Here is a 26,360-nt window from a genome sequence, read left to right on the forward strand (position 1 = left end):
TTTGCTGGGCGTTCATGCGCGTTTGCTGGGCGTTCATGCGCGTTTGCTGGGCGTTCATGCGCGTTTGCTGGGCGTTCATGCGCGTTTGCTGGGCGTTCATGCGCGTTTGCTGGGCGTTCATGCGCGTTTGCTGGGCGTTCATGCGCGTTTGCTGGGCGTTCATGCGCGTTTGCTGGGCGTTCATGCGCGTTTGCTGGGCGTTCATGCGCGTTTGCTGGGCGTTCATGCGCGTTTGCTGGGCGTTCATGCGCGTTTGCTGGGCGTTCATGCGCGTTTGCTGGGCGTTCATGCGCGTTTGCTGGGCGTTCATGCGCGTTTGCTGGGCGTTCATGCGCGTTTATGCGCGTTTGCTGGGCGTTCATGCGCGTTTGCTGGGCGTTCATGCGCGTTTGCTGGGCGTTCATGCGCGTTTGCTGGGCGTTCATGCGCGTTTGCTGGGCGTTCATGCGCGTTTGCTGGGCGTTCATGCGCGTTTGCTGGGCGTTCATGCGCGTTTGCTGGGCGTTCATGCGCGTTTGCTGGGCGTTCATGCGCGTTTGCTGGGCGTTCATGCGCGTTTGCTGGGCGTTCATGCGCGTTTGCTGGGCGTTCATGCGCGTTTGCTGGGCGTTCATGCGCGTTTGCTGGGCGTTCATGCGCGTTTGCTGGGCGTTCATGCGCGTTTGCTGGGCGTTCATGCGCGTTTGCTGGGCGTTCATGCGCGTTTGCTGGGCGTTCATGCGCGTTTGCTGGGCGTTCATGCGCGTTTGCTGGGCGTTCATGCGCGTTTGCTGGGCGTTCATGCGCGTTTGCTGGGCGTTCATGCGCGTTTGCTGGGCGTTCATGCGCGTTTGCTGGGCGTTCATGCGCGTTTGCTGGGCGTTCATGCGCGTTTGCTGGGCGTTCATGCGCGTTTGCTGGGCGTTCATGCGCGTTTGCTGGGCGTTCATGCGCGTTTGCTGGGCGTTCATGCGCGTTTGCTGGGCGTTCATGCGCGTTTGCTGGGCGTTCATGCGCGTTTGCTGGGCGTTCATGCGCGTTTGCTGGGCGTTCATGCGCGTTTGCTGGGCGTTCATGCGCGTTTGCTGGGCGTTCATGCGCGTTTGCTGGGCGTTCATGCGCGTTTGCTGGGCGTTCATGCGCGTTTGCTGGGCGTTCATGCGCGTTTGCTGGGCGTTCATGCGGCGGTGTGTGTGCGTGTGACCCAGACAGCTGCCTGCCGAGTTGCACACGCAGTACAGAGTACACACAAACAGTACACGCAGTACGTAGTACACAGTACACACGCAGTACACACGGTAGCGAGACTTGTTGGGTATGCCTGCTGTTTCGCTTCTTCAACAAGAGTGGTGGTGGTGGTGGTGGGGGGATGAGTGAATGTGTGTCCATGACGATGGGTATCCATTGCCGGTTGGGTCAAATAGCCCAAGTCTGGCTGCCGCCTGATGAAGCTGGTTGTAATTACTGGCGAAACGTCGAACTCAGATTGTCAATGTTGTGGCTTGGCTCTCCAACACAACCGGTGTGCTGTACTAGTATACTACGCTATACACTACACTATACACTACACTAATATACACTACACTACTATACACTACACTACTATACACCAGAGGTGGGACAAAGTCATTGTTATGCAAGTCCAAGTCGAGTCGCAAGTCATTAAATTCATGACTCGAGTCTGACTCGAGTCCAAGTCACATGACTCGAGTCCACACCTCTGCTATACACTACACTATTATACACTACACTACTATACACTGCACTATACACTACACACTACTATACACTACACTATACACTGCACTACTATACACTACACTATACACGACACTACTATACACTACACTATACACGACACTACTATACACTACACTATACACTACACTATGCACTACTATACACTACACATTAGTGCTGCACTAGTGACGAATTAGCCACGTTCTGTTTTACGTGACAACCCTCACTAGTTGGCTGTGTCGGGTGGTGGCGGGTGTTAACGACACAACATTTATACACCTGTATTTACGGATAAAGCACCGGTCGTTACCGGGCCCGGCCACCAGATGGTGGACGCGGCGTTCATGCAGTGGACTCGCACAGAGAGAGAGACACGCACACTCCAAATATACAGCAGCAGGCGTCGCCAGTGTCTGGATAGAGCCCTCGACCTCCTACACACCAGGCGAGGTAGTTAACATCTCCTAGCCACCGTGATGAGAGAGAGAGAGACACGCAAACTACAAATATACAGCAGCAGCAGCAGGCATCGTCAGGGTCGGGATCGAACCCACGACTTCCTGCACACCAGGCGAGGTAGTTAACATCTAGCCACCGTGATGATGATGATGAGAGAGACACGCAAACTACAAATACACAGCAGCAGGCATCGTCAGGGTCGGGATCGAACCCACGACCTCCTGCACACCAGGCGAGGTAGTTAACATCTAGCCACCGTGATGATGATGAGGGAGACGCAAACCCCAAATATACAGCAGCAGGCGTCAGGGTCTGGATCGAACCCACGACCTCCTGCATACCAGGCGAGGTAGTCAACATCTAGTTACCGTGATGATCATGATGAGAGAGAGAGAGAGACACGCAAACTCCAAATATACAGCAGCAGGCATCGTCAGGGTCGGGATCTAACCCACGACTTCCTGCACACCAGGCGAGGTAGTCAACATCTTCTAGCCACCGTGATGATGAGAGAGAGAGAGACACGCAAACTCCAAATATACAGCAGCAGGCATCTTCAGGGTCGGGATCGAACCCACGACCTCCTGCACAGCAGGCGAGGTAGTTAAAATCTCCTAGCCACCGTGATGATGATGATGAGAGAGAGAGAAACGCAAACTCCAAATACACAGCAGCAGGCATCGTCAGGGTCGGGATAGAACCCGCGACCTCCTGCACATCAGGCGAGGTAGTCAACATCTCCTAGCCACCGTGGCGTTCAAGGTTCACATACGCACCCACAAACTCTGACAGGCGACATTCTGTCACGGGACCATTTACCAGACTTGTGGGCGAGCACCTGTGAAGGGCAGAAGCGGTCACGCGAGTGGGTGGGTGGCCGTCGCCATGACCCGGCCGCCTTTGTCTCCCTAACGGCGTCGATTACACACCGCACCAGGTACTCGTTTGAGAGAGACATAGGAAGATGAGCACTTGCATTCAGGAATTATTGATCTCCATCCAGCAGTGGATCGACCATGGTGGTGATGGTGATTCCACTGAGGAGCACGTGGGGTAGAGACGTCACCACCACCACCGTCCACAGCGCTGAGAGGAGTGGGGCCTGGGCAGGACGTCGTCACGGCCAGATAGTGACCATGATGATGACGATGATGATGAAGATGAGCATGATGATGATGATGGCGATGATGACGATGAGCATGATGATGATGATGGCGATGATGATGACCATGATGATGTTGATGAAGCTGACCATGATGATGATGGCGATGACCATGATGATGCCGATGATGGCGATAGCCGAACGATGGTCGAGACTCATCACAGAGCGGCAAGCCGAGCGGTGCACCCAACGGGGAGACGGAGCGACGGAATCCAACCCCCAACGCGAAGCCCCGTGATCCACACGCGTCAAGCCCCTTCACCACCTCCCCCCTCCACGTGAACTTCCTGAGCCCCATGGAACTCCGCAGCGTAACCCCTGAGCCTGAACCCTGCAGCACAGAGACCACGGCCACAACCCACAGAGCCACAACCCGCAGGGCCACAACCCACAGAGCCACAACCAACAGAGCCACAACCCACAGAGCCACGGCCACAACCAACAGAGCCACGGCCACAACCAACAGAGCCACAACCCACAGAGCCACGGCCACAACCAACAGAGCCACGGCCACAACCAACAGAGCCACAACCCACAGAGCTCTCAACACTCCTGGAGCCAGCGAACTGCGCCGAGTGACGACAACTCGTGTGAGAGGTGGGGGGGGAGATAGGGAGAGGGGTGAGAGAGAGGTGGGGGAGAGAGGTGAATGATAGGGAGAGGGGGGGGGGAGATAGGGAGGGGCGGTAAGAGGTAAGAGAGGGGGGGGGGAGATAGGGAGAGAGAGGGGAGATAGGGAGAGAGAGGGGGGGGAGATAGGGAGAGAGAGGGGAGATAGGGAGAGAGAGGGGGGGGAGATAGGGAGAGGGGGAGGGGTGAGAGAGAGGTGGGGGAGAGAAGTGAATGATAGGGAGAGGGGGGGGGAGATAGGGAGGGGCGGTAAGAGGTAAGAGAGGGGGGGGGAGATAGGGAGAGAGAGGGGAGATAGGGAGAGAGAGGGGTGGGAGATAGGGAGAGAGAGGGGAGATAGGGAGAGAGAGGGGGGGGAGATAGGGAGAGGGGGAGGGGTGAGAGAGAGGTGGGGGAGAGAAGTGAATGATAGGGAGAGGGGGGGGGGGAGATAGGGAGGGGCGGTAAGAGGTAAGAGAGGGGGGGGAGATAGGGAGAGAGAGGGGAGATAGGGAGAGAGAGGGGGGGGAGATAGGGAGAGAGAGGGGAGATAGGGAGAGAGAGGGGGGGGAGATAGGGAGAGGGGGAGGGGTGAGAGAGAGGTGGGGGAGAGAAGTGAATGATAGGGAGAGGGGGGGGGGAGATAGGGAGGGGCGGTAAGAGGTAAGAGAGGGGGGGGGAGATAGGGAGAGAGAGGGGAGATAGGGAGAGAGAGGGGTGGGAGATAGGGAGAGAGAGGGGAGATAGGGAGAGAGAGGGGGGGGAGATAGGGAGAGGGGGAGGGGTGAGAGAGAGGTAAGAGAAGGGGGGGGGGGAGGGAGATAAGGGGAGGGGGGAGGGGGGTAAAAGGGGCAAGGTGATGTTGGGGTGTGTGAGAGAGTGGAGGATGTGAGTATGGTGATGGTGGTGTTAGTGGTGGTAGTAGTGGTGGTAGTGATGATGATGGTGATAGTGGTGGTGATGGTGATAGTGGTGGTAGTAGTGGTGGTAGTGGTGGTAGTGGTGGTGATGGTGATAGTGGTGGTGGTGGTGGTAGTGATGGTAGTGGTGGTGATGGTGGTGGTAGTTGGTGGTGATGGTGGTGGTAGTGTTGGTAGTGATGGTGGTGATGGTGGTATTTGCAGTGGTGTTAGTGGTAGTCGTGGTGATGGTGGTGGTCGTGGATGGTGGTGGTAGTGGATGGTGATGGTAGTGGTGGTGATGGTGGTGGTAGTGTTGGTAGAGATGGTGATGGTGGTGGTGATGGTAGTGATGGTAGTGTTGGTGGTGGTAGTGGATGGTGGTGGTAGTGGTAGTGATGGTGGTGGTAGTGTTGGTAGAGATGGTGGTGGTGGTGATGGTGATGGTAGTGATGGTAGTGGTGGTGATGGTGGTTGTGATGGTAGTGATGGTGATGGTGGTGGTAGTTGATAGTGGTGGTGATGGTAGTGATGGTAGTGGTGATGGTGGTGATAGTGGTGGTGATGGTAGTGATGGTAGTGGTGATGGTGGTGATAGTGGTGGTGATGGTAGTGATGGTAGTGATGGTAGTGGTGATGATGGTGATGGTGCGTGTACTCGTGCCAGTGGTCGTTGTGGTATTAGCGGTGGTGGTGATGGTGGTGGTGATGGTGGTGGTGGTGATGGTGGTGGTGGTGATGGTGGTGCTGCTGCTGGTAGTGGTGGTGTATCGGTAGTTGTGGTGGTAGTGGTGGTGGCAGTGGTGATAGCGGTGGTTGTGGTGTTAGTGGTAGTAGCGATGGTAGTGGTGGTAGTGGTGTTGTTGTGGCGGTGGTGGCGGCGGTGGTGGTGGTAGCGGCGGTTGTGGTGGTAGTGGTGGTGGTAGTGGTGGGGTGGTGGTAGTGGTGGTGGCAGTGGTGGTGGTGGTGGTGGTAGCGATGGTTGTGGTAGTAGCAGTGGTAGTGGTGGTGGTTGTGGTTGCGTTCAGGGTTCCGGTTATCAGGTCAGCAGGTGACAGCTGAGTCAGCTGAGTCAGGTGAGAGAGACCGGGGGGAGGGGGGGAGGGTAAAGGAATTCAGCCAATGCAGGTGATGTTCCATGACGTCACGGCCTCAGGTGTGTCGGTCAGTTATGTTCACAAACGCGCCCACGCAATCGGATTTTGGGCAAAGCTTTCTAAAAATAGACGCGGGGCCTGCTAAAAATAGAGGCATGGCGGAGAGGCAAGTGATAGGTAGGGAGAAAGGCAGGTAAACGTGAACTCTTACACTACACTACGACATTGGAACCTCATTTGCCAGTAAAAAATATGATAATTGGTTTTTGACCCTTCTATTTGGCAACAAAACTGACGCCTTTTTTGTTAAAAAGCATGTATATTAAGTTCGCGTGCTTGCTTGCTTGCTTACGACCGTGCAAATCTTTCGGTCGTTTTTAAACCCACTTCCCGTGATCCAATCGAGCTGACATTTTGCACACAGACTCGTTGTGCATGACAATTAATTTTCGTGAAAAACAATTTTTCAAAATTTTACACTGTTTAGGGAAATGTTTTTAAATATTTAATTACCAATTGCTTAATGCTGGCAGACGATCATCTGACCCATAGGTGGCAGCCATCTCAAGCCAGATGACGAGAGGACTCTAGCCGCCACGCATATAAAGGATTTAGAGTGAAAAACTTTGTTTTTACGGGTTAATTTTTTCAGATGACTGCGCCTTTTGGCGTCATCTGGTCCAACACCATGTGAGACTAGGCTCTAAGGAAAGCTGTCTCGGGTGTGGACCAATCAACTTCAAGGACAGTGCATACATTATCAGAGTTGTGTTTTTTGTTTGCATTATGGCTGCAGGTATTGTGGACTATGCAAACATGACTCCTCGTAAAAAAGGTGTCAGTTTTGTTGCCAGATAGAAGGGTAAGAAACCAATTATCACTACACTACCTCTCACACTACACTAGCTCTTACACTACACGACCACTAACACTAACCCTGTGTCCTCACTCACATTGCCATTGTGGAACCTGTGATGACCCAGGCATTTTTGCAGCGATACGAAATAACAAAGGTCCCCCGTGTAGCCCACACAGGGCTGTTGGTTGGGTCAACACGTGGCTGAATCAACACGTGACCGGGTCAGCAGTAACCGCGAGACTCACGGCACATCGACCAATCGCTTGCTCGGCTCAGCTCGGCTCGGCTCAAGCCACATGAAGGTCAACAATCTCGCCCACGTGGCCTGAACTTCTGTTACAACCTCGAAGCCGCAATTATCTCGGCTTGCCTGCGGGCACACCGCTGCCGACAATTCCGTGCTATTGTTAGCGTACCTGTCTGCAGGTGAGTGCCTGTTGTGAGCGAGTGTACCGGACATAGCATCGTCTATTCATAGCACCACCGATTTTGTCTATTCTTAGACGAGGGTTGATGGGGGGGGGCTACGCTTTGGGCTCCGTCTGTAGCAACCCCCACCCCACCCCCCCCCATTGCCCGGGGTTGCGACTAAAGATAGACACGTGACGTCAAGCGAAGGTTTATTAATAGAACGGAAACAATCAGCGTCAAGCGCGGCGAGAGGAAACGCCGAGATGCGACAAGACGGAAGGCGTGGAATAGGTGCGGGCAGGTGCATAGGTGTGTGTGTAGGTGTGTGTGTAGGTGTGTGTTTGTAGGTGTGTAGGTGTGTGTGTGTAGGTGTGTGTAGGTGTGTGTGTAGGTGTGTGTGTAGATGTGTGTTTGTAGGTGTGTAGGTGTGTGTGTAGGTGTGTAGGTGTGTGTGTAGGTGTGTGTAGGTGTGTGTGTAGGTGTGTGTAGGTGTGTGTGTAGGTGTGTGTGTAGATGTGTGTTTGTAGGTGTGTAGGTGTGTGTGTAGGTGTGTGTGTGTGTAGGTGTGTGTAGGTGTGTGTGTAGGTGTGTGTGTAGGTGTGTGTGTAGATGTGTGTTTGTAGGTGTGTAGGTGTGTGTGTAGGTGTGTGAGGAGCTCACAAATCCTTGAAAGTTCTGGACAAAGTCCCATCGGTGAGCTCTTCCGGCAGACAAGGCTGCGTTGGCTGGGTCATGTAGCCCGTATGAAGGCTGCGTTGGCTGGGTCATGTAGCCCGCATGCCCAGCCACCGCATGCCTAAACAGCTTTTGTTCGGCCGGACAGAGGAGGATAAACGGGCGCGGCACGGGCTAGAGAAGGGGTGGAGTGATGTGGTACAGGAGGACGTGGAGCTGAGTGGACTTGCCGATGACTGGTACCAGCGGTGTCAAGATCGGCCTCTGTGGAGGAGGCTCGTGAAGGACGCTACTGGGCAGTTGGAGGCAGTCGCCCTCCAACAACAACGGAGGGCGGAGGAGAGACGCTCACAACAACGAGCGGAGCGCCGGGTAGCTAAAGCACAGCAAGTTGGCACAGTAGGGGGCACAGGTGGTGCATCAGCCAGTCATCTCGGTCATCTCGGTCATCTCGGTCAGTCGACCCGTGGCACCTTCTGGGTCTGTCCCGTGACCTCGTGCCAGCGGGCGTTCGACACTTCACGTGGCCTCAAGGTGCACCTAGCCTGGCACAGGCGCCGTGGTGACGTCACCGCCACTTCGTGGCAAATGGCGATTGTTGTAGGTGTTGGGGTGTAGGTGTGTGTGTGTAGGTGTGTAGGTGTGTGTGTATAGGTGTGTGTGTCTGTAGGTGTGTGTGTAGGTGTGTAGGTGTGTGTGTATAGGTGTGTGTGTAGGTGTGTGTGTAGGTGTGTAGGTGTGTGTGTATAGGTGTGTGTGTAGGTGTGTGTGTGTAGGTGTGTGTATAGGTGTGTGTGTGTAGGTGTGTGTAGGTGTGTAGGAGTGATGGTGTGCAGGTGTGTGTGTGTCGATGTGTGTGTGTAGGTGTGTGTGTAGGTGTGTATGTATTTGTCTGTGTGTGTAGGTGCTCGCTAACAGCACTTGCCCCAACAGTCTGTTACAGGCTATACGGGGGATCTTTGTGTATCTGTGTGTGTGCCTGAGTGGGGGAGCGGTGGGGGAGCGGTTAGCGCGCTACGCTACAAACCCGGCGGCACGGGTTCGATTCCCGCTCGCGATAAACACCAGTGACGATTATCTCAAACCGGTCCTGGGCCTCCCCTAGGTCCACTCAGCCTCAGATGAGTACCTGGTGCGGTGTGTAGTAAACATCGCCACTGGGGAGACAAAGGCGGTCGGGCGTGGTGCTGGCCACCCACCCCCTCGTGTGCCGTGTCGGCCTTCATAGGATATAAGTGCTGCTCGCTAACAGCATCACAAAGTGATGTAGATGCATCTCCTTGTGTAACCCTATGTGTCCTGAGTTTTGGGACACCCATTACAATAATCCTATAGGGGTTATCTATAGGGTTATCTATATGGTTATTGTATAGGGTGGCCCAAAACTCAGGACACAAGCCTCTGGATTGGCTGTCGACTGGGATGCCTCCTTTTGCCAGCAGTGGCATGAGCGAGCAGTTGCAGGGTTGCGCCTTTATCCGTGAGTGTACGACGCCACTGGGGAGACAAAGGCGGCCGGGCAAACCGTGGCCCTGCCGCTCCCTCACGTGTCGTTCCGGCTACTCGCTACGAACAAGACTTGCCCCGACAGTCTGTCGAGGGGGTGCGTGGCCAGCACCACGCCCGGCCGCCTTTGTCTCCCCAGTGGCTGTGTTCACACACGGCCGGTTGAACCATTCGCCACGGGGTTTTAGCTTCGGTGGGGGGGTTACCAAAGACACAAGCGCTCCTCTCTCTCCCCACGTGTAGCCTACATAGACTGCTGGGGCAAGTGCTTTTAGCGAGCACCTATTGAGGCCGGCAGGTTGGGGGGGGGGGGCGAGCGTGGGTCAAGCCCCACTCCCGGCCGCCTTTGTCTCCCCGGGGCTGATACATTCGAGGGGTGCGGGTCTCTGATGCAGCGTCGCCACTGGCAGGCCCTGTCCACTAGGGGGCGCTGAGTGCAGCGCCGACCAGATGGAGGAGATCGTGATGTCGTGATTGTGAGATCAGTGAGATGATGATTGTGAGATCGTGATTGTGAGATCAGTGAGATGGTGATTGTGAGATCAGTGAGATGGTGATTGTGAGATCGTGATTGTGAGATCAGTGAAATCGTGATTGTGAGATCAGTGAGATCGTGATTGTGAGATCGGCGAGATCGTGATTGTGAGATCAGTGAGATCGAGATTGTGAGATCAGTGAGATGGTGATTGTGAGATGATGATTGTGAGATCAGTGAGATCGAGATTGTGAGATCAGTGAGATGGTGATTGTGAGATGATGATTGTGAGATCAGTGAGATCGAGATTGTGAGATCAGTGAGATGGTGATTGTGAGATGATGATTGTGAGATCAGTGAGATCGTGATTGTGAGATCAGTGAAATCGTGATTGTGAGATCGTGATTGTGAGATCAGTGAAATCGTGATTGTGAGATCAGTGGTATCATGATTGTGAGATCAGCGAGATCGAGATTGTGAGATCAGTGAGATGATGATTGTGAGATCAATGAAATCGTGATTGTGAGATCGTGATTGTGAGATCAGTGAAATCGTGATTGTGAGATCAGTGGTATCATGATTGTGAGATCAGCGAGTTCGAGATTGTGAGATCAGTGAAATCGTGATTGTGAGATCGTGATTGTGAGATCAGTGGTATCATGATTGTGAGATCAGCGGTATCATGATTGTGAGATCAGTGAGATGATGATTGTGAGATCAGTGAGATCGTGATTGTGAGATCAGTGAGATGATGATTATGAGATATGATTGTGAGATCGTGATTGTGAGATCGTGGTTGTGAGATCGTGATTGTGAGATCGGCGAGATCGTGATTGTGAGATCAGTGAGATGATCATGAGATCATGATTGTGAGATCAGCGAGATCATGATTGTGAGATTCGTGAGATCATGATTGTAAGATCTTGCTGTTGCTTTGCTGCCTTTCCCAAGTTTGGGAATCGGTGTGTTTGTGCAACTTGAACTGATGTTTACACACGTCCATCTAGTTTACGCATTTATTGCGAGGGATTTGTTTACCTTTCCACACTTTGTACTCGTGTCGTATTTATGTATTTGTGTGTTTGTTGTTGTTGTGTTTGTTGTTGTTGTGTTTGTTGTTGTTGTTGTTGTTGTTGTTGTTGTTGTGGTTGTTGTTGTTGTGTTTGTTGTTGTTGTGTTTGTTGTTGTTGTTGTGGTTGTTGTGGTTGTTGTTGTTGTGTTTGTTGTTGTTGTGTTTGTTGTTGTTGTGGTTGTTGTTGTTGTTGTTGTTGTTGTGTTTGTTGTTGTTGTTGTTGTGGTTGTTGTTGTGTTTGTTGTTGTTGTTGTGTTTGTTGTTGTTGTTGTTGTTGTGGTTGTTGTTGTTGTGTTTGTTGTTGTTGTGTTTGTTGTTGTTGTGTTTGTTGTTGTGGTTGTTGTTGTTGTGTTTGTTGTTGTTGTTGTTGTGGTTGTTGTTGTGTTTGTTGTTGTTGTGTTTGTTGTTGTTGTTGTTGTTGTTGTGTTTGTTGTTTGATTGTTGTTGTTGTTGTTGTTGTGTTTGTTGTTGTTGTTGTTGTGTTTGTTGTTGTGGTTGTTGTTGTTGTTGTGTTTGTTGTTTGATTGTTGTTGTTGTAACTTTCTGACGCCGTGCCCCAACTGGACATCCGTTGAAAAGAGCTTCATAGCTCATCGGATTCCTCCAGAATAAAAACACAGATTCTTATTCTGCGTGTGTGTGTGTCAGTGAGGTTCATGCATTGGGCGAAGTTATTGTTGTTGTAAGTTATTGGTGGGGGGAGGGGGAGAGAGATGATGATGATGGTGGTAGCGATGGTGGTGATTATAGTGATGATGATGGTGAGGGTGATGGTCGTGGTGGTGATGATGATGGTGGTGATGGTGGTGGTGAGGGTGGTGATGGTGGTGAGGGTGGTGATGGTTGTGGTGGTGAGAGAGGGAATTCCAGAGTGGAACAGGGAAGAAGCAGAGAGAGAGAGGTGAGGTGACTTGCAGGTGTGGTGAGTGGGTGGGTGAGTTAGTGGGGGAGTAGGTGAGTGTGGTGAGTGGGTGGGTGAGTTAGTGGGGGAGTAGGTGAGTGTGTGAGAGGGTGGGTGAGTTAGTGGGGGAGTAGGTGAGTGTGGTGAGTGGGTGGGTGAGTTAGTGGGGGAGTAGGTGATTGTGTGAGAGGGTGGGTGAGTTAGTGGGGGAGTGGGTGAGTGTGTGAGAGGGTGGGTGAGTTAGTGGGGGAGTGGGTGAGTGTGTGAGAGGGTGGGTGAGTTAGTGGGGGAGTGGGTGAGTGTGTGAGTGGGTGGGTGAGTTAGTGGGGGAGTAGGTGAGTGTGTGAGAGGGTGGGTGAGTTAGTGGGGGAGTAGGTGAGTGTGTGAGAGGGTGGGTGAATTAGTGGGGGAGTAGGTGAGTGTGTGAGAGGGTGGGTCAGTGAGTGAGTGAGTGTGTGAGTGTGTGTGTGAGTGTGTGGGTCAGTGAGTGAGTGGGTGAGTTAGGGGGGGAGGGGGTGAGTGTGTGAGTGTGTGGGTCAGTGAGTGAGTGGGTGAGTTAGGGGGGGAGTGGGTGAGTGTGTGAGAGGGTGGGTCAGTGAGTGAGTGGGTGAGTTAGGGGGGGAGTGGGTGAGTGTGTGAGTGGGTGGGTCAGTGAGTGAGTGGGTGAGTTAGGGGGGGAGTGGGTGAGTGTGTGAGTGGGTGGGTCAGTGAGTGAGTGGGTGAGTTAGGGGGGGAGTATGTGAGTGTGTGAGTGGGTGGGTCAGTGAGTGAGTGGGTGAGTTAATGGGGAGTAGGTGAGTGTGTGAGTGGGTGGGTCAGTGAGTGAGTGAGTGGGTGGGTGAGTGTGTGGGTCAGTGAGTGAGTGGGTGAGTTAGTGGGGGAGTAGGTGAGTGTGTGAGTGGGTGGGTCAGTGAATGAGTGGGTGAGTTAGTAGGTGAGCGAGTGAGTGTGTGAGTGGGTGGGTGAGTGTGTGAGTGTGTGGGTCAGTGAGTGAGTGGGTGAGTGAATGAGTGAGTGTGTGGGTCAGTAAATGAGTGGGTGAGTGAGTGAGAGGGTGGGTGAGTGGGTGGATGAGTGAGTCAGTGGGTGGGTGAGTAAGTTGATGAGTGAGTGGGTGGGTTATTGGGAAAGTAGGTGAGTGTGTGAGTGGGTAGGTGGGTCAGGGGGTGAGTGGGTGAGTGAATAAGTGAGTGGGTTGAGGAGCGAGTGAGTGAGTTCGTGGGGGGAGTGGGCGAGTGTGTGAGTGGGTGGGTCAGTGAGTGAGTGAGTGGGTGAGTGAATGAGTGGGTGAGTGAGTGTGTGAGTGAGTGGGTCAGTGAGTGAGTGGGTGAGTGTGTGAGTGAGTGGGTCAGTGAGTGAGTGAGTGGGTCAGTGAGTGTGTGAGTGTGTGGGTGGCTCAGTGGGTGAGTATGAGTGAGTGGGAGGGTGGGTGAGTGAGTGGGTGTATGAGTGGGTGGATGAGTGGGTGAGTGGGTGGATGAGTGGGTGAGTGGGTGGATGAGTGGGTGGATGAGTGGGTGGGTGAGTGGGTGAGTGGGTGGGTGGATGAGTGAGTGAGTGGGTGGGTGAGTGGGTGGGTGAGTGGGTGAGTGGGTGGGTGAGTGGGTGAGTGGGTGTGTGGGTGGGTGAGTAGGTGGGTGAATGGATGAGTGAGTGTGTGTGGGTGTAAAAGGCCAAAACGCCAGGCGACTGGCAACAGTGCAGTCAAACCACACCCGCCTCGGTTTGGAGGCGCTCATCCAGCAGTGGATTGGGAGAGGGGTGGGAGAGGGGGGGGGCGTGTGGGGGGCTCTGCGGCAGCCGCGAGGCCACGATGCGAGTCCGTGACCTTGCCGGGCCAAACTCACCCACCCACCCACTCAGCCACCCGCTCGCCCACTCACCAACTCACCTTCCCACCCGCTCACCCTCTCACGCGCCCGCTCACCCACCAACTCACCCACCCGCTCACCCACTCGCCCTCTCACCCGCTCACCTACTCACGCGCTCGCTCACCCGCTCACTCATCCACCCGCCAGCTCACCCCACAGCTCACCCGGCCCACTCACCCCACAGCTCACCCGGCCCACTTCATGCGCACAAACTGGTTAGGCGGGATCCGAGAGGGGCGAGGAGAGAGGGGGGAGAGAGAGAGAGAATGTGGACAGAGTGGAGAGAGAGATGGGGGAGAGAGATGGGGGAGATGGAGGGGAGAGAGAGATGGGGGAGAGATGGGAGAGATGGGGGAGATGGAGGGGAGAGAGAGAATGTGGACAGAGTGGGGAGAGAGATGGGGGAGAGATGGGGGAGATGGGGGAGATGGAGGGGAGAGAGAGAGAATGTGGACAGAGTGGAGGGAGAAATGGGGGAGAGAGAGATGGGTGAGATGCTTGAAGTGGAGAGAGAGATAAGATGTTTCAGAGAGGAGGGGAGGGGGGGAGGAAGATCTGTGGAGAGTTGGGAGATAGAGAGAGATCAGAGCGAGAGAGATGCATGCAGGAGAGTAGAGCGAGATGAGAGAGATAGGGGGGGGGGGATAGAGGAGATATGAGAAACACGAACAGGAGATGCACAAAGATGGATAGAAATCGTGCAGCGAGACGAGGGATAGGGGGTGGAGATGGAAAGGGAGAGATGTGGGGAGTTGAGAGACGGGGGGACCTGTGGCCTGGGGTTGTGGTAGGAGCTGGGAAGATAATAGAGAAGATGGTTGGGGAGATAGGCAGAGGGAGGTCTGACGGATGTGAGTCGGAGATAGACATGGGGAGATAGGCAGAGAGAGGTCTGACGGATGTGAGTCGGAGATAGACATGGGGAGATAGGCAGAGGGAGGTCTGACGGATGTGAGTCGGAGATAGACATGGGGAGATAGGCAGAGGGAGGTCTGACGGATGTGAGTCGGAGATAGACATGGGGAGATAGGCAGAGGGAGGTCTGACGGATGTGAGTCGGAGATAGACATGGGGATAGATAGATCCACAACGATTGTGGGACACACACACACACGTGGAGAGCGTAGGAGATGATAGAGAGAGATAGTGTGAGATAGGCAGCAGGAGATTGACAGGGGGAGATGTGTGTGGTGGGGGGGGGTGGAAAGGAGATGGGCGAGGTAATGACGTCAATGGGGTATGAGCTGGAGGGGGTGGTGGTGGTGGTGGTGAGTGGGGGTGGGGGCGAATGGGGGGTGAGAGGGGAGAAAGAGGGGGCGAGTGGGTGGGCGAGCGAGTGGGGGAGGCGGTGACGATTCGGGTGGCGTGGGGTGATGGTGTAGGAGTGGTGGTGGTGGGTGGGTGGGTGGGGGTGTGGTTTGGTGATGATGGTTCGAGTGAGTGTGTGTGAGTGCGCGTGCTTGTGTTCACGCCCTCCGTCGGTATAAATATGAGCTCCGTCACAGTCAAAATCGCACAGTCACTCGACCCAAAGTCTCGCGGAGTCGGTGCTGATCGTTGCTGATCGTCTATTGCCGGCTGAGTCGACGTGAGTCTCACTCGACGTTGCCCCCCCCCCATCTCCTGTCTCTCTCTCTCCTGCCTGCCTGCCTGCCCCCCCACGTCTCCGAATCGTTCCGGCCACGATGCGTCAGCACTCTCAGTTCGAGAGCCACAACTTCTACCACGAGATGGACGTGAGTCTCTCTGCGCAGGATCTCAAATCCGCCAATCTCGCCGCCTCCTCCTCCTCGTCTGCAGCAGCAGCAGCAGCAGCTGGGGTTCCATCGGCACTTCATCATCATCAGCAGCAGCAGCATCATCAGCAGCAGCAGGTTACTGCCACTACGCTGATGCTTTTGAATGACAGTGCAATCTTGTCTTCGCTGGAGCCTTTGGGTCAGTTTCATCACCACCAGCATCAGCACCACCAGCATCAGCAGCATCATCATCAGCAGCAGCATCATCATCAGCAGCTGGGTGACGCGTACGAGAATTCCATCGACCTGAGCTCCTTCATCTCGCCCGAGGTGGGATCCGCAACTCCGCAGCAGCAGCAGCAGCAGCAGGTGGTGGGAGGCACCTTCTCCGAGTTCTACGCCGACGAGTTTCTCGGCGACCTCTTCAAGAACGACGCCAAGTGCCACGGGGAGGCCGACGAGGCACCGCAGCAGCAGCAGCAGGAGGAGGAGGAGGTGGAAGGGGAGGAGGAAGAGGCGATGGTCGATCGTAAGATGCAGCTGCACGAGATGCAGCAGCAGCAGCAGCAGAGCCATCAACAGCTGCTCCTACAACAGCAGCAGCAGCATCATCATCAGCAGCAGCTGTGTGACGATTCCGACGGATTTTTCTTTCATCACCAGAAGAGCCACAACCACCAGCAGCAGCAGCAGCACGCTGCTAGTGGCGGATCGCTGCAATCGCTGCTGGGCTGTGACCCGCAGCTCGCCGAGACTCGCCTCGAGATGATCTTTGGAGGCAACAACGGCCTCCCGATGTCCACCTCGGTCGCCGCTGGCGGCCTGGCAGCTGCGGGTGGCGGCGTCGCGGGCGTGAGGATGGCGGTGGTGAAGATGGAGCCGAGTGAGGATGAGTCTGAGACGTCCTGTAGCGGAGGGACACCGTCACCGGGCAAAGGTGGCAGTGGCAGGAGAGGCGGCGGTGGTGGCGGCTCGGGCAAGCGGTGTCTGGACAAGGCGAGCGACGAGTATCGATTGAGGAGGCAGCGAAACAACCTGGCGGTGCGTAAGAGTCGCGACAAGGCGAAGGTTCGATCCCAGGAGACGCAGAGTCGCGTCTTGCAGCTGTCGGCGGACAACGAGCGGCTCCGGAGACGGGAGGATCAACTCGTGCGCGAGATCACGGCGCTTCGAGCGCTGTTCTCCGACCTGCAGAGTCAGCAGCATTGACGTGGTGGTGGTGGTGGTGATGGTGATGTCGGTGGTGATGACCAATGTTGTGGAGGGTTGTCTAAGCGCGTCCGTGTGTATCGGGCCCGGGTTGAGGACTTTGTCAGAACGTGGTGGTGGTGGTGGAGGAAGGATGTGGGACTCGATGCGAAAGAGACAGAAGATCTGACCCCCCGAGTCTTGGATGTCTCCCCGCTTGGCGAGAGAGAGATGACTTCTCAACAACAGGAAGTGCCATGAAGATCCGCGGGCTGAGATGTCTCTGAGCGAGATGACTTCTCAACAACAGAACGCACCAAGAAGATTTGCGCGCTGAGATGTCTCTGAGCGAGATGACTTCTCAACAACAGAACGCACCAAGAAGATCTGCGGGCTGAGACGTCTCCCTCTGAGCGAGATGACTTCTCAACAACAGAACGCACCAAGAAGATTTGCGCGCTGAGATGTCTCCCTCTGAGCGAGATGACTTCTCAACAACAGAACGCACCAAGACGATCTGCGGGCTGAGATGTCTCCCTCTGAGCGAGATGACTTCTCAACAACAGAACGCACCAAGAAGATCTGCGGGCTGAGATGTCTCCCTCTGAGCGAGATGACTTCATGGACACACTCGTAACGCCGTCAATTGTGGACTTCGAATCTGAAACTCCTCTTGTTTCACACGACGACGAGGAGAATGAGGCCACGCCCGTCACATGTTGTGTGTGACTCTCAATGGACAATCTCCGATTGTGATGTTTGTATGATGATGATAGATGTATATTGTATATATGTGTGTGTGTGTGTCTGGGATATCGACCGTGTTGTCTTAATAATAATCATATGTAGATTTCTTTTCTGTAGCTGATGAAGATTATTGCACTTGAAATATAGCAATCTTGGCTGCTGATGGCAATGATGATGGTGGTGATGATGGTGGTGATGGTGGTGATGATGATGATGAGGAGGGAGGCAGGAGCCTGAGATCACTAAAGTCATGATGCCAAAACAACAACAAAATCGACGAACAATTCAGGGTCAAAGATTGGTTATTTTGGCTGAACAACCTCAACAACCTCAACAACAACCACCACCACCACCGTCGCTCCCTGCTGTGACTTCTGCCCAGCTCTGTGAGCTCCGCGCCAGACCTGAGCAGGGAGCCGTGAAGCCGCCCACGTGACGGATGCCTCGGGTGCTAAGAGCCTCTCTGGGCCACAGGAGTGGATGGGGTTCGATGGGTCAGGAGGTGGGCCAGCGAATGAGCGGGTGGGTGGGTGGGTGAGCGGGTGGGTGGGTGAGTGAGAGACGTGGGTGGGTGGGTGAGAGACGTGGGTGGGTGGGTGAGCGGTTGAGCGGGTGGGTGGGTGAGTGAGCGGGTGGGTGGGTGGTTGGGTGAGCGAATGAGCGGGTGGGTGGGTGAGCGGGTGGGTGGGTGAGTGAGCGGGTGGGTGAGTGAGTGAGAGACGTGGGTGGGTGGGTGAGCGGGTGGGTGGGTGAGCGAGAAACGTGGGTGGGTGGGTGAGCGGGTGGGTGGGTGAGCGAGAAACGTGGGTGGGTGGGTGAGCGGGTGGGTGGGTGGGTGAGAGACGTGGGTGGGTGGGTGGGTGAGCGGGTGGGTGGGTGAGCGAGAAACGTGGGTGGGTGGGTGAGCGGGTGGGTGGGTGAGCGAGAAACGTGGGTGGGTGGGTGAGCGGGTGGGTGGGTGAGCGAGAAACGTGGGTGGGTGGGTGAGCGGGTGGGTGAGTGAGTGAGAGACGTGGGTGGGTGGGTGAGCGGGTGGGTGGGTGAGCGAGAAACGTGGGTGGGTGGGTGAGCGGGTGGGTGGGTGAGCGAGAAACGTGGGTGGGTGGGTGAGCGGGTGGGTGAGTGAGTGAGAGACGTGGGTGGGTGGGTGAGCGAATGAGCGGGTGGGTGGGTGAGCGGATGACCTAGTTGATGGGCTCACGTGAACGGGACGGATTGTGTCCTTGCCTTTTTAAAAAGATGTTTTAAAACTCTCTTCGCTTCGAATAGGACTGGAACATGTTTTTAACCCAAAAAAAATCAAGAGCTTCACAGCTCATCGGATTTCTCCAGTATGATTATTCTGAGCGTGCTTTCGGATGGTACGAGACGTGCCTTGGGATTCGTCCACCAAACTTTGTGAGGCCAGTGCCTTTTTAACGACGACTCGTAGTCGTCGTCACCTTCACAGCAGCCTTTGTGAGTCGAGTCTGCGAGCGAACGAGTGGGCGAGCGAATGAGTGAGTCTTAGAGGAACGACGGAGTGAATGAGTTATGGGGGGGGGGGGCATGGTGAAAATGAGATCGAGCGAGTGAACGAGTCGTACTCGAGACGGGGTCGGCAATTTCGCGTGGCAAAACGAACGACTAAAAAACGAGAATCGATCGGATGGAATGAGTGACGCGAATGAGTGCGATGGGAACGACTCAATTTTTTTATTTTTTATTTTTAAATCGACACTGAATCCCAAAGTTTTGATGAGCCGCGTCTCATGCTGTGAAGTCTTCTATAACGATCGGACCAGACGTATCTGCGTTTGTCGTGTACATACTTAACATAAGCTAATATATTACAGAAAAAGTGTCAATATATATTACAAAAAGCAATGCCTAATCGATACCGTGGGCGTAACCCTTATATATATTATATAATAATTGTAACAGAGAGAGAGAGAGGGGGGACGTCTACGTGGGAGATATTTTACGAAGTGATATGGTTTATTTTTACCGGGAGGGGAGAAATTAAAAGGATGTTTTTGGAGGGAGGATCGCCCGCTCGGTGTGTAAAGATGTCGCTGTGCACGGATGTTCGATCGTTCCACGACAGGAAACACATCAGCAGCAAGCAGCAGCAGCAGCAGCAAAGGTGACACGTTGAAATTGGAATTGGTGCAAACGTTTCGGAGGCTAGGACCCTCTTGAGCGCTTGGCAGGGGGGGTAGTAGTGGGGGTTGTTGGGGTGTTGGTCACAGCTTTGAGACTGTGAGAAGTTGACGATGTTTGAAGTTTAGTAGGTAAGGCTCCCCCCCCACCCACCAACCACTGGGCTTCTACTACATAGCCTGGTTTGTGGTGTTTGTCAGAAACGAGGGTGGTAACGGCTCAACGACACTGGATGTTGTCGACTGGGAATTTCCAGCGGCCAAATAACTCCTTAAACACTCGTCGTCGTTGTTGTCGTTGTTGTTGATGATGATTCTAAATGTGGAAGGGGAGAAAACAAATCGTAGGAGCCGGAGGGGGGGGGGGGTTATAGAGACAGAGACACAGAGAGAGACACATAGAGAGACAGAGCGAGACAGAGAGAGAGAGAGACAGAGAGACACACAGAGAGAGACACAGAGCGAGACGGAGAGAGATACACAGAGCGAGACACAGAGAGAGAGACACACAGAGAGAGAAAGAGACACAGAGAGAGAGACACACAGAGAGAGAGACACACACAGAGAGAGACAGCAAGACACACAGAGAGACACACACAGAGAGAGACAGAGAGACTGCAAACTCCAAATACACAGCAGCAGCAGGCGTCGTCAGGGTCTACATCGAACCCACGGACCTCCTGTATACCAGGCGAGGTAGTCAACATCTCCTGGCGATGCTCTTCACAATGTGTGACCGTCTCCCCTCCCGCGTGTTACAGCTGCGGGATGTTGTTGATGTGGTCGAACGCGTGGGGGGTCACCGTATGTTCCTGCTGTTGCGTTATGGATATCGTCCAGTCGTTGAGACATGATGATGATGATGCTGCTGCTGCTGCTGATGATGTTGCTGCTGATGATGATGATGTTGCTGCTGATGATGATGATGATGTTGAAGTCATCAGAGGTGTCGTCAAATGATGATCTACGTTGTCCTATGCAGCCAATGCGAGGCAAAGGCGTTTACCCATTTCCCGTCTCGTGTACACAATAAACGTGACAACACCGATATTTGTTGTGGTGTGTTGTGGTGTGTTGTGGTGTGTTGTTGTTGTTGTTGTGGTGGTGTGGGGAGCGGTGGGGGAATGGTTAGCGCCTCTGCGCTACACGAATCCGGCGACCCCGAGTTCCATTCGCGGACAGCACCGGTGACGCATCAGCGAATCCGGTCCTGGGTCTCCCCTAGGTCGACTCCGCCTCAAACGAGTACCTGCTGCTGCCCTGTGTGAAACGTCAGTATTGGGGAGACAAAGGCGGCCGGGCCTGGGTATGCCCACCCTACCCCCTTAGCGCGCTAATAGCACTTGACCCGAGATGCCTGTGGAGCCTACACAGGCGGAAGGGGATCTTTGTCTTTGTGTGTGCATGTTGCACACACAAGAACTCACCCACTCATCCAACACGCACGCCACAAAGATAAAGATCCCCCGCGTGGCCTCGGCAGACAGTCGGGGCAAGTGCTGTGAGCGAGTAGCGAGCACCTACGACACACGAGGGGGGTATGGGTGGCCAGCGCCACGCCCGGCCGCCTTTGTCTCCCCAGTGACGATGCTTATTACGAAACAGCGGAGGCACAGGGGTGGTTCAATAAACGTCACTGGGTGTTGGCCGTGAGCGGGAATTGAACATTCACACACTCACTAAACACACTCCTAGTTACACACACTCACACTAAACACACTCATACTTACACACTCATACCTACACACTCATACTTACACACACACCAAAACACACATATTTACACACACACACTCACACCAAACACACTCCTACTTACACACACACACTCATACCTACACACACACACACCTACACACTCATACTTAAACGCACACACCAAACACACTCATACTTACACGCTCATACCTACACACACACTCATACATACACACACTTACACTAAAACACACTCAAACCTACACACACACCAAAACACACTCATACTTACATACACACTCATACCTACACACACTTACACTAAAACACACTCATACCTACACACACACACCAAACACACTCATACTTACACACACACACCAAAACACACTCATACTTACACACACCTACACGCTCATACCTACACACACACACACCTACACACTCATACCTACACACAAAAACACACTCATACTTACACACACACACTAAAACACACACACCTACACACATACACGCTCATACCTATACAAACACACACACCTACACACTCATACCTACACACACACACAAAAACACACTCATACTTACACACACACACCAAACACACTCATACATACACACACACCAAAACACACTCATACTTACACACACACTCACACCTACACACATACACACGTACACATATACACATACACACTCACACCTACACCTACACACACACACACCTACACACAGACACACACACACTCACGTACACACACACACAGACACACACAGACACACACCTACACACACCTACCCACATACAGACACACGCCTACACACACACAGACACACACAGACACACCCACGGACACACACACACCCACACCTACACACCCCCCACACACACAGACACACACACAGACACACACACCTACATACACACACACCTACACACACACAGACACACACCCACACCTACACACACCCCACACACACAGACACCCACACCGACACACACACACCTTCACACACACACCTACACACACACACAGACACCCACACACACCCCACACACACAGACACCTACATACACACACCCACACCTACACACACACCGACACACACACAGACACCCACACCTACACACACACACCTACACACACAGACACTCACACCCCACACACACACACACAGACACCCACACACACACAGACACCCACACCCACACCTACACACACACACACCCACACCTACACACAGACACACACACACCCACACCTACACACACACAGACACCCCTAAACACACCCCCCCACACACAGACACCTACACACATAGACACCTACATACACACACACCCACACCTACACACACCCCACACACACAGACACTCACACCCCACAGACACACACACACAGACACCTACACACACATCTACAGACACCCACACCTACACACCGACACCTACATACACACACACCCACACCTACACACACCCCACACACACAGACACACACACCTCTACACACACACCTACACACACACAGACACACACACCTACACACACACACACACCCACACACACAGACATCCACACCTACACACACACCTACACACACAGACACTCACACCACACAGATACACACACACACACAGACACCTACACACACACAGACACCTACATACACACAGACACCTACACACACACAGACACCTACACACACACACAGACACCCACACCTACATACACACACACACACACCTACACACAGAGACACCTACACACACCCCACACACAAACAGACAAAGATCCCCCATATAGCCTTAACAGACTGTTGGGGCAAGTGCTGTTAGCGAGCACCTACATACACATACACCCACACCTACACACACCCCACACACACAGACACCCACACACACACACCTACATACACACAGACACACACACCTACACACACCTACACACACACGGACACCTACATAAACACACCCCCACACCTACACATACACACCTACCTACATACATACACACACACCTACACACACCTACACACACCCCACACACACAGACACCCACACACCTGATGAGTCACTTCCGAACCGCACCTCGTGACGTCACTCGCTGGGCCTCTTAGCGGCATCTTCCGGGGAGCAGAGGGGGGGGGGACGTCGCCTGGCACCAGGGGGTCACGGGGGGGGGGGGGTGCGGTGGGGTGAAGGGGTGGGGAGAGGGGGGAGGGGGAGAGGGGGGAGGGGGAGAGGGGGGAGGGGGAGAGGGGGAGGGGTGGAGGGGGAGGGGTGGAGGGGGAGGGGTGGAGGGGGAGGGGTGGAGGGGGAGGGGTGGAGGGGGAGGGGGGAGGGGTGGAGGGGGAGGGGTGGAGGGGGGGAGGGGTGGAGGGGTGGAGGGGGGGAGGGGGGGAGGGGGGGAGGGGGGGAGGGGTGGAGGGGGAGGGGGGGAGGGGTGGAGGGGTGGAGGGGGAGGGGTGGAGGGGGAGGGGTGGAGGGGGGGAGGGGTGGAGGGGGGGAGGGGTGGAGGGGGGGAGGGGTGGAGGGGGGGAGGGGTGGAGGGGGGAGGGGTGGAGGGGGAGGGGGGAGGGGTGGAGGGGTGGAGGGGGAGGGGTGGAGGGGGGTGGAGGGGGGGAGGGGGGGAGGGGGGGAGGGGTGGAGGGGTGGAGGGGGGGAGGGGGGGGAGGGGTGGAGGGGGGGAGGGGGAGGGGGGAGGGGTGGAGGGTGTGAAACGCAGCAACACGCGCGCCTTGTTCTGTAACGCTGGGCGCTGAGTGACTGCCTGTGTCACCCACACTGCCTGTGTCACCCACACTGCCTGTGTCACCCACACTGCCTGTGTCACCCACACTGCCTGTGGTGGTGGTGTTGTTGGTGGTGTTGTTGGTGGTGTTGTTGTTGGTGGTGTTGGTGGTGGTGTTGTTGGTGGTGTTGTTGGTGGTGGTGGTGGTGGTAGTGGTGTTGTTATTGGTGGTAGTGGTGTTGTTGTTGGTGGTGTTGGTGGTGGTGGTAGTGTTGGTGGTAGTGGTGTTGTTGTTGGTGGTGTTGGTGGTGGTGGTAGTGTTGGTGGTAGTGGTGTTGTTGTTGGTGGTGTTGGTGGTAGTGGTGTTGTTGGTGGTAGTGGTGTTGTTGGTGGTGGTGGTAGTGATGGTTGTGGTTGTGGTGGTAGTAGTGGTGCCGATTGTAGTGGTGGTAGTAGTGGTGGTGGTTGTGGTGGTTGTGGTAGTGGTGGTAGTGGTGGTGGTAGTGATGGTTGTGGTGTTGGTAGTGGTAGTGATGGGTTGTGGTGGTGGTTTTGGTGGTAGTGGTAGCCTTGGTGGTGGGGAGGTCGATTGTGACGTAATCACGAACCCGTGTGTGTTCACGCAGTGTGAGTGTGTAAGTGTGTGTGAGTGTGTGTGAGTGTGTGTGAGTGTGTAAGTGTGTGTGAGTGTGTGTGAGTGTGTGAGTGTGTGTGTGAGTGTGTAAGTGTGTGGATGTGTGTGTGAGTGTGTGAGTGTGTGTGTGAGTGTGTGAGTGTGTGTGTGAGTGTGTGAGTGTGTGAGTGTGTGTGTGCTGTGTGTGAGTGTGTGTGAGTGTGTGAGTGAGTGTGTGTGTGTGTGAGTGTGTGTGAGTGTGTGAGTGAGTGTGTGTGTGTGAGTGTGTGCTGTGAGTGTGTGTGTGCTGTGTGTGAGTGTGTGTGTGCTGTGTGTGAGTGTGTGTGAGTGTGTGAGTGAGTGTGTGTGTGTGAGTGTGTGCTGTGAGTGTGTGTGTGCTGTGTGTGAGTATGTGAGTGTGTGTGTGCTGTGTGTGTGTACTCTGTGTGTGTGTGTGCTGTGTGTGTGTGTGAGTGTGTGTGTGAGTGTGTGTGAGTGTGTGAGTGTGTGTGTGCTGTGTGTGTGTGTACTCTCTGTGTGTGAGTGTGTGTGCTGTGCGTGTGAGTGTGTGTGCTGTGAGTGTGTGTGCAATGTGTGTGAGTGTGTGCTGTGTGAGTGTGCTGTGTGTGTGAGTGTGTGTGCTGTGTGTGTGTGTGCTGTGAGTGTGTGTGTGCTGTGTGTGAGTGTGTGAGTGTGTGTGTGCTGTGTGTGTGTGCTGTGTGTGTGTGAGTGTGTGCTGTGAGTGTGTGCTGTGTGTGAGTGTGTGTGTGCTGTGTGTGCGTGTGAGTGTGTGTGTGCTGTGTGCGTGTGTTGTCTGTGAGTGTGTGTGCTGTGTGTGTATGCTGTGTGTGTGCTGTGTGTGTGTATGCTGTGTGTGTGCTGTGTGAGAGTGTGCTGTGTACTGTGTGTGTGTGTTGTATGTGTGTATGCTGTGTGTGTGTACTGTGTGTGCTGTGTGTATGCTGTGTGTGTGCTGTCTGTGAGTGTGCTGTGTGAGTGTGTGCTGTATGTGTGTATACTGTGTGTATGCTGTGTGAGAGTGTGCTGTGTGTGTGTGCTGTGTGTGTGTGTATGCTGTGTGTGTGTGTGCTGTATGTGTGTGTGCTGTGTGTGTATGCTGTGTGTGCTGTGTCTGTGAGTGTGCTGTGTCTGTGAGTGTGCTGTGTGAGAGTGTGCTGTGTGTGTGTATGCTGTGTGTGTGTGCTGTATGTGTGTGTGTGCTGTGTGTGTGTGCTGTGTGTGTATGCTGTGTGTGCTGTGTCTGTGAGTGTGCTGTGTGTGTGTGTGCTGTATGTGTGTGTGCTGTGTGTGTATGCTGTGTGTGCTGTGTCTGTGAGTGTGCTGTGTGAGAGTGTGCTGTGTGTGCTGTGTGTGCTGTCTGTGAGTGTGCGGGCTGCTATCAGTTGAGGGTCAAAGTCTGAGCGTTACCGTAGCAGCAGCAGCAGCAGCGCCACTACACAAAGACAAAGGTCCCCCGTATAGCCTTTATTTAATCGTCATGTTTAAGGCTGAGTCGACCTAGGGGAGAGCCAGATTCACGCCACCGTGAGCGCGACTCGAACTTCAGGTGGCCGGGTTCGTGGCGCGCTAACCACTGCGCCACCCCTCCCCACAAAGACAAAGATGCCCCGTGTAGCCTGTAACAGACTGTTGGGGCAAGTGCTGTTAGCTCGTAGCAGCAACCCACGAGGGGGTGGGTGGCCAGCACCACGCCCGGCCGCCTTTGTCTCCCCAGTGGCGATGTTTACTACACACCACGTCAGGTTACTCATTTGAGGCTGA

The 26,360-nt window shown here is 54.3% G+C and overlaps 1 protein-coding gene across 1 annotated transcript; it reads left to right on the forward strand.

Moving 5' to 3' along the window:
- The first annotated feature begins 15,152 nt into the window (after positions 1-15,152).
- On the forward strand, positions 15,153-17,905 carry LOC144951617 (uncharacterized). The gene has a single exon (XM_078881900.1). It carries the CDS (start codon positions 15,401-15,403, stop codon positions 16,661-16,663), a length of 1,263 nt encoding a protein of 420 aa, XP_078738026.1. The 5' UTR covers positions 15,153-15,400; the 3' UTR covers positions 16,664-17,905.
- Positions 17,906-26,360: the final 8,455 nt, after the last annotated feature.

The sequence above is a fragment of the Lampetra fluviatilis genome, chromosome 63, assembly GCF_964198595.1.
Source record: "Lampetra fluviatilis chromosome 63, kcLamFluv1.1, whole genome shotgun sequence".
Lineage (NCBI taxonomy): Eukaryota > Metazoa > Chordata > Hyperoartia > Petromyzontiformes > Petromyzontidae > Lampetra > Lampetra fluviatilis.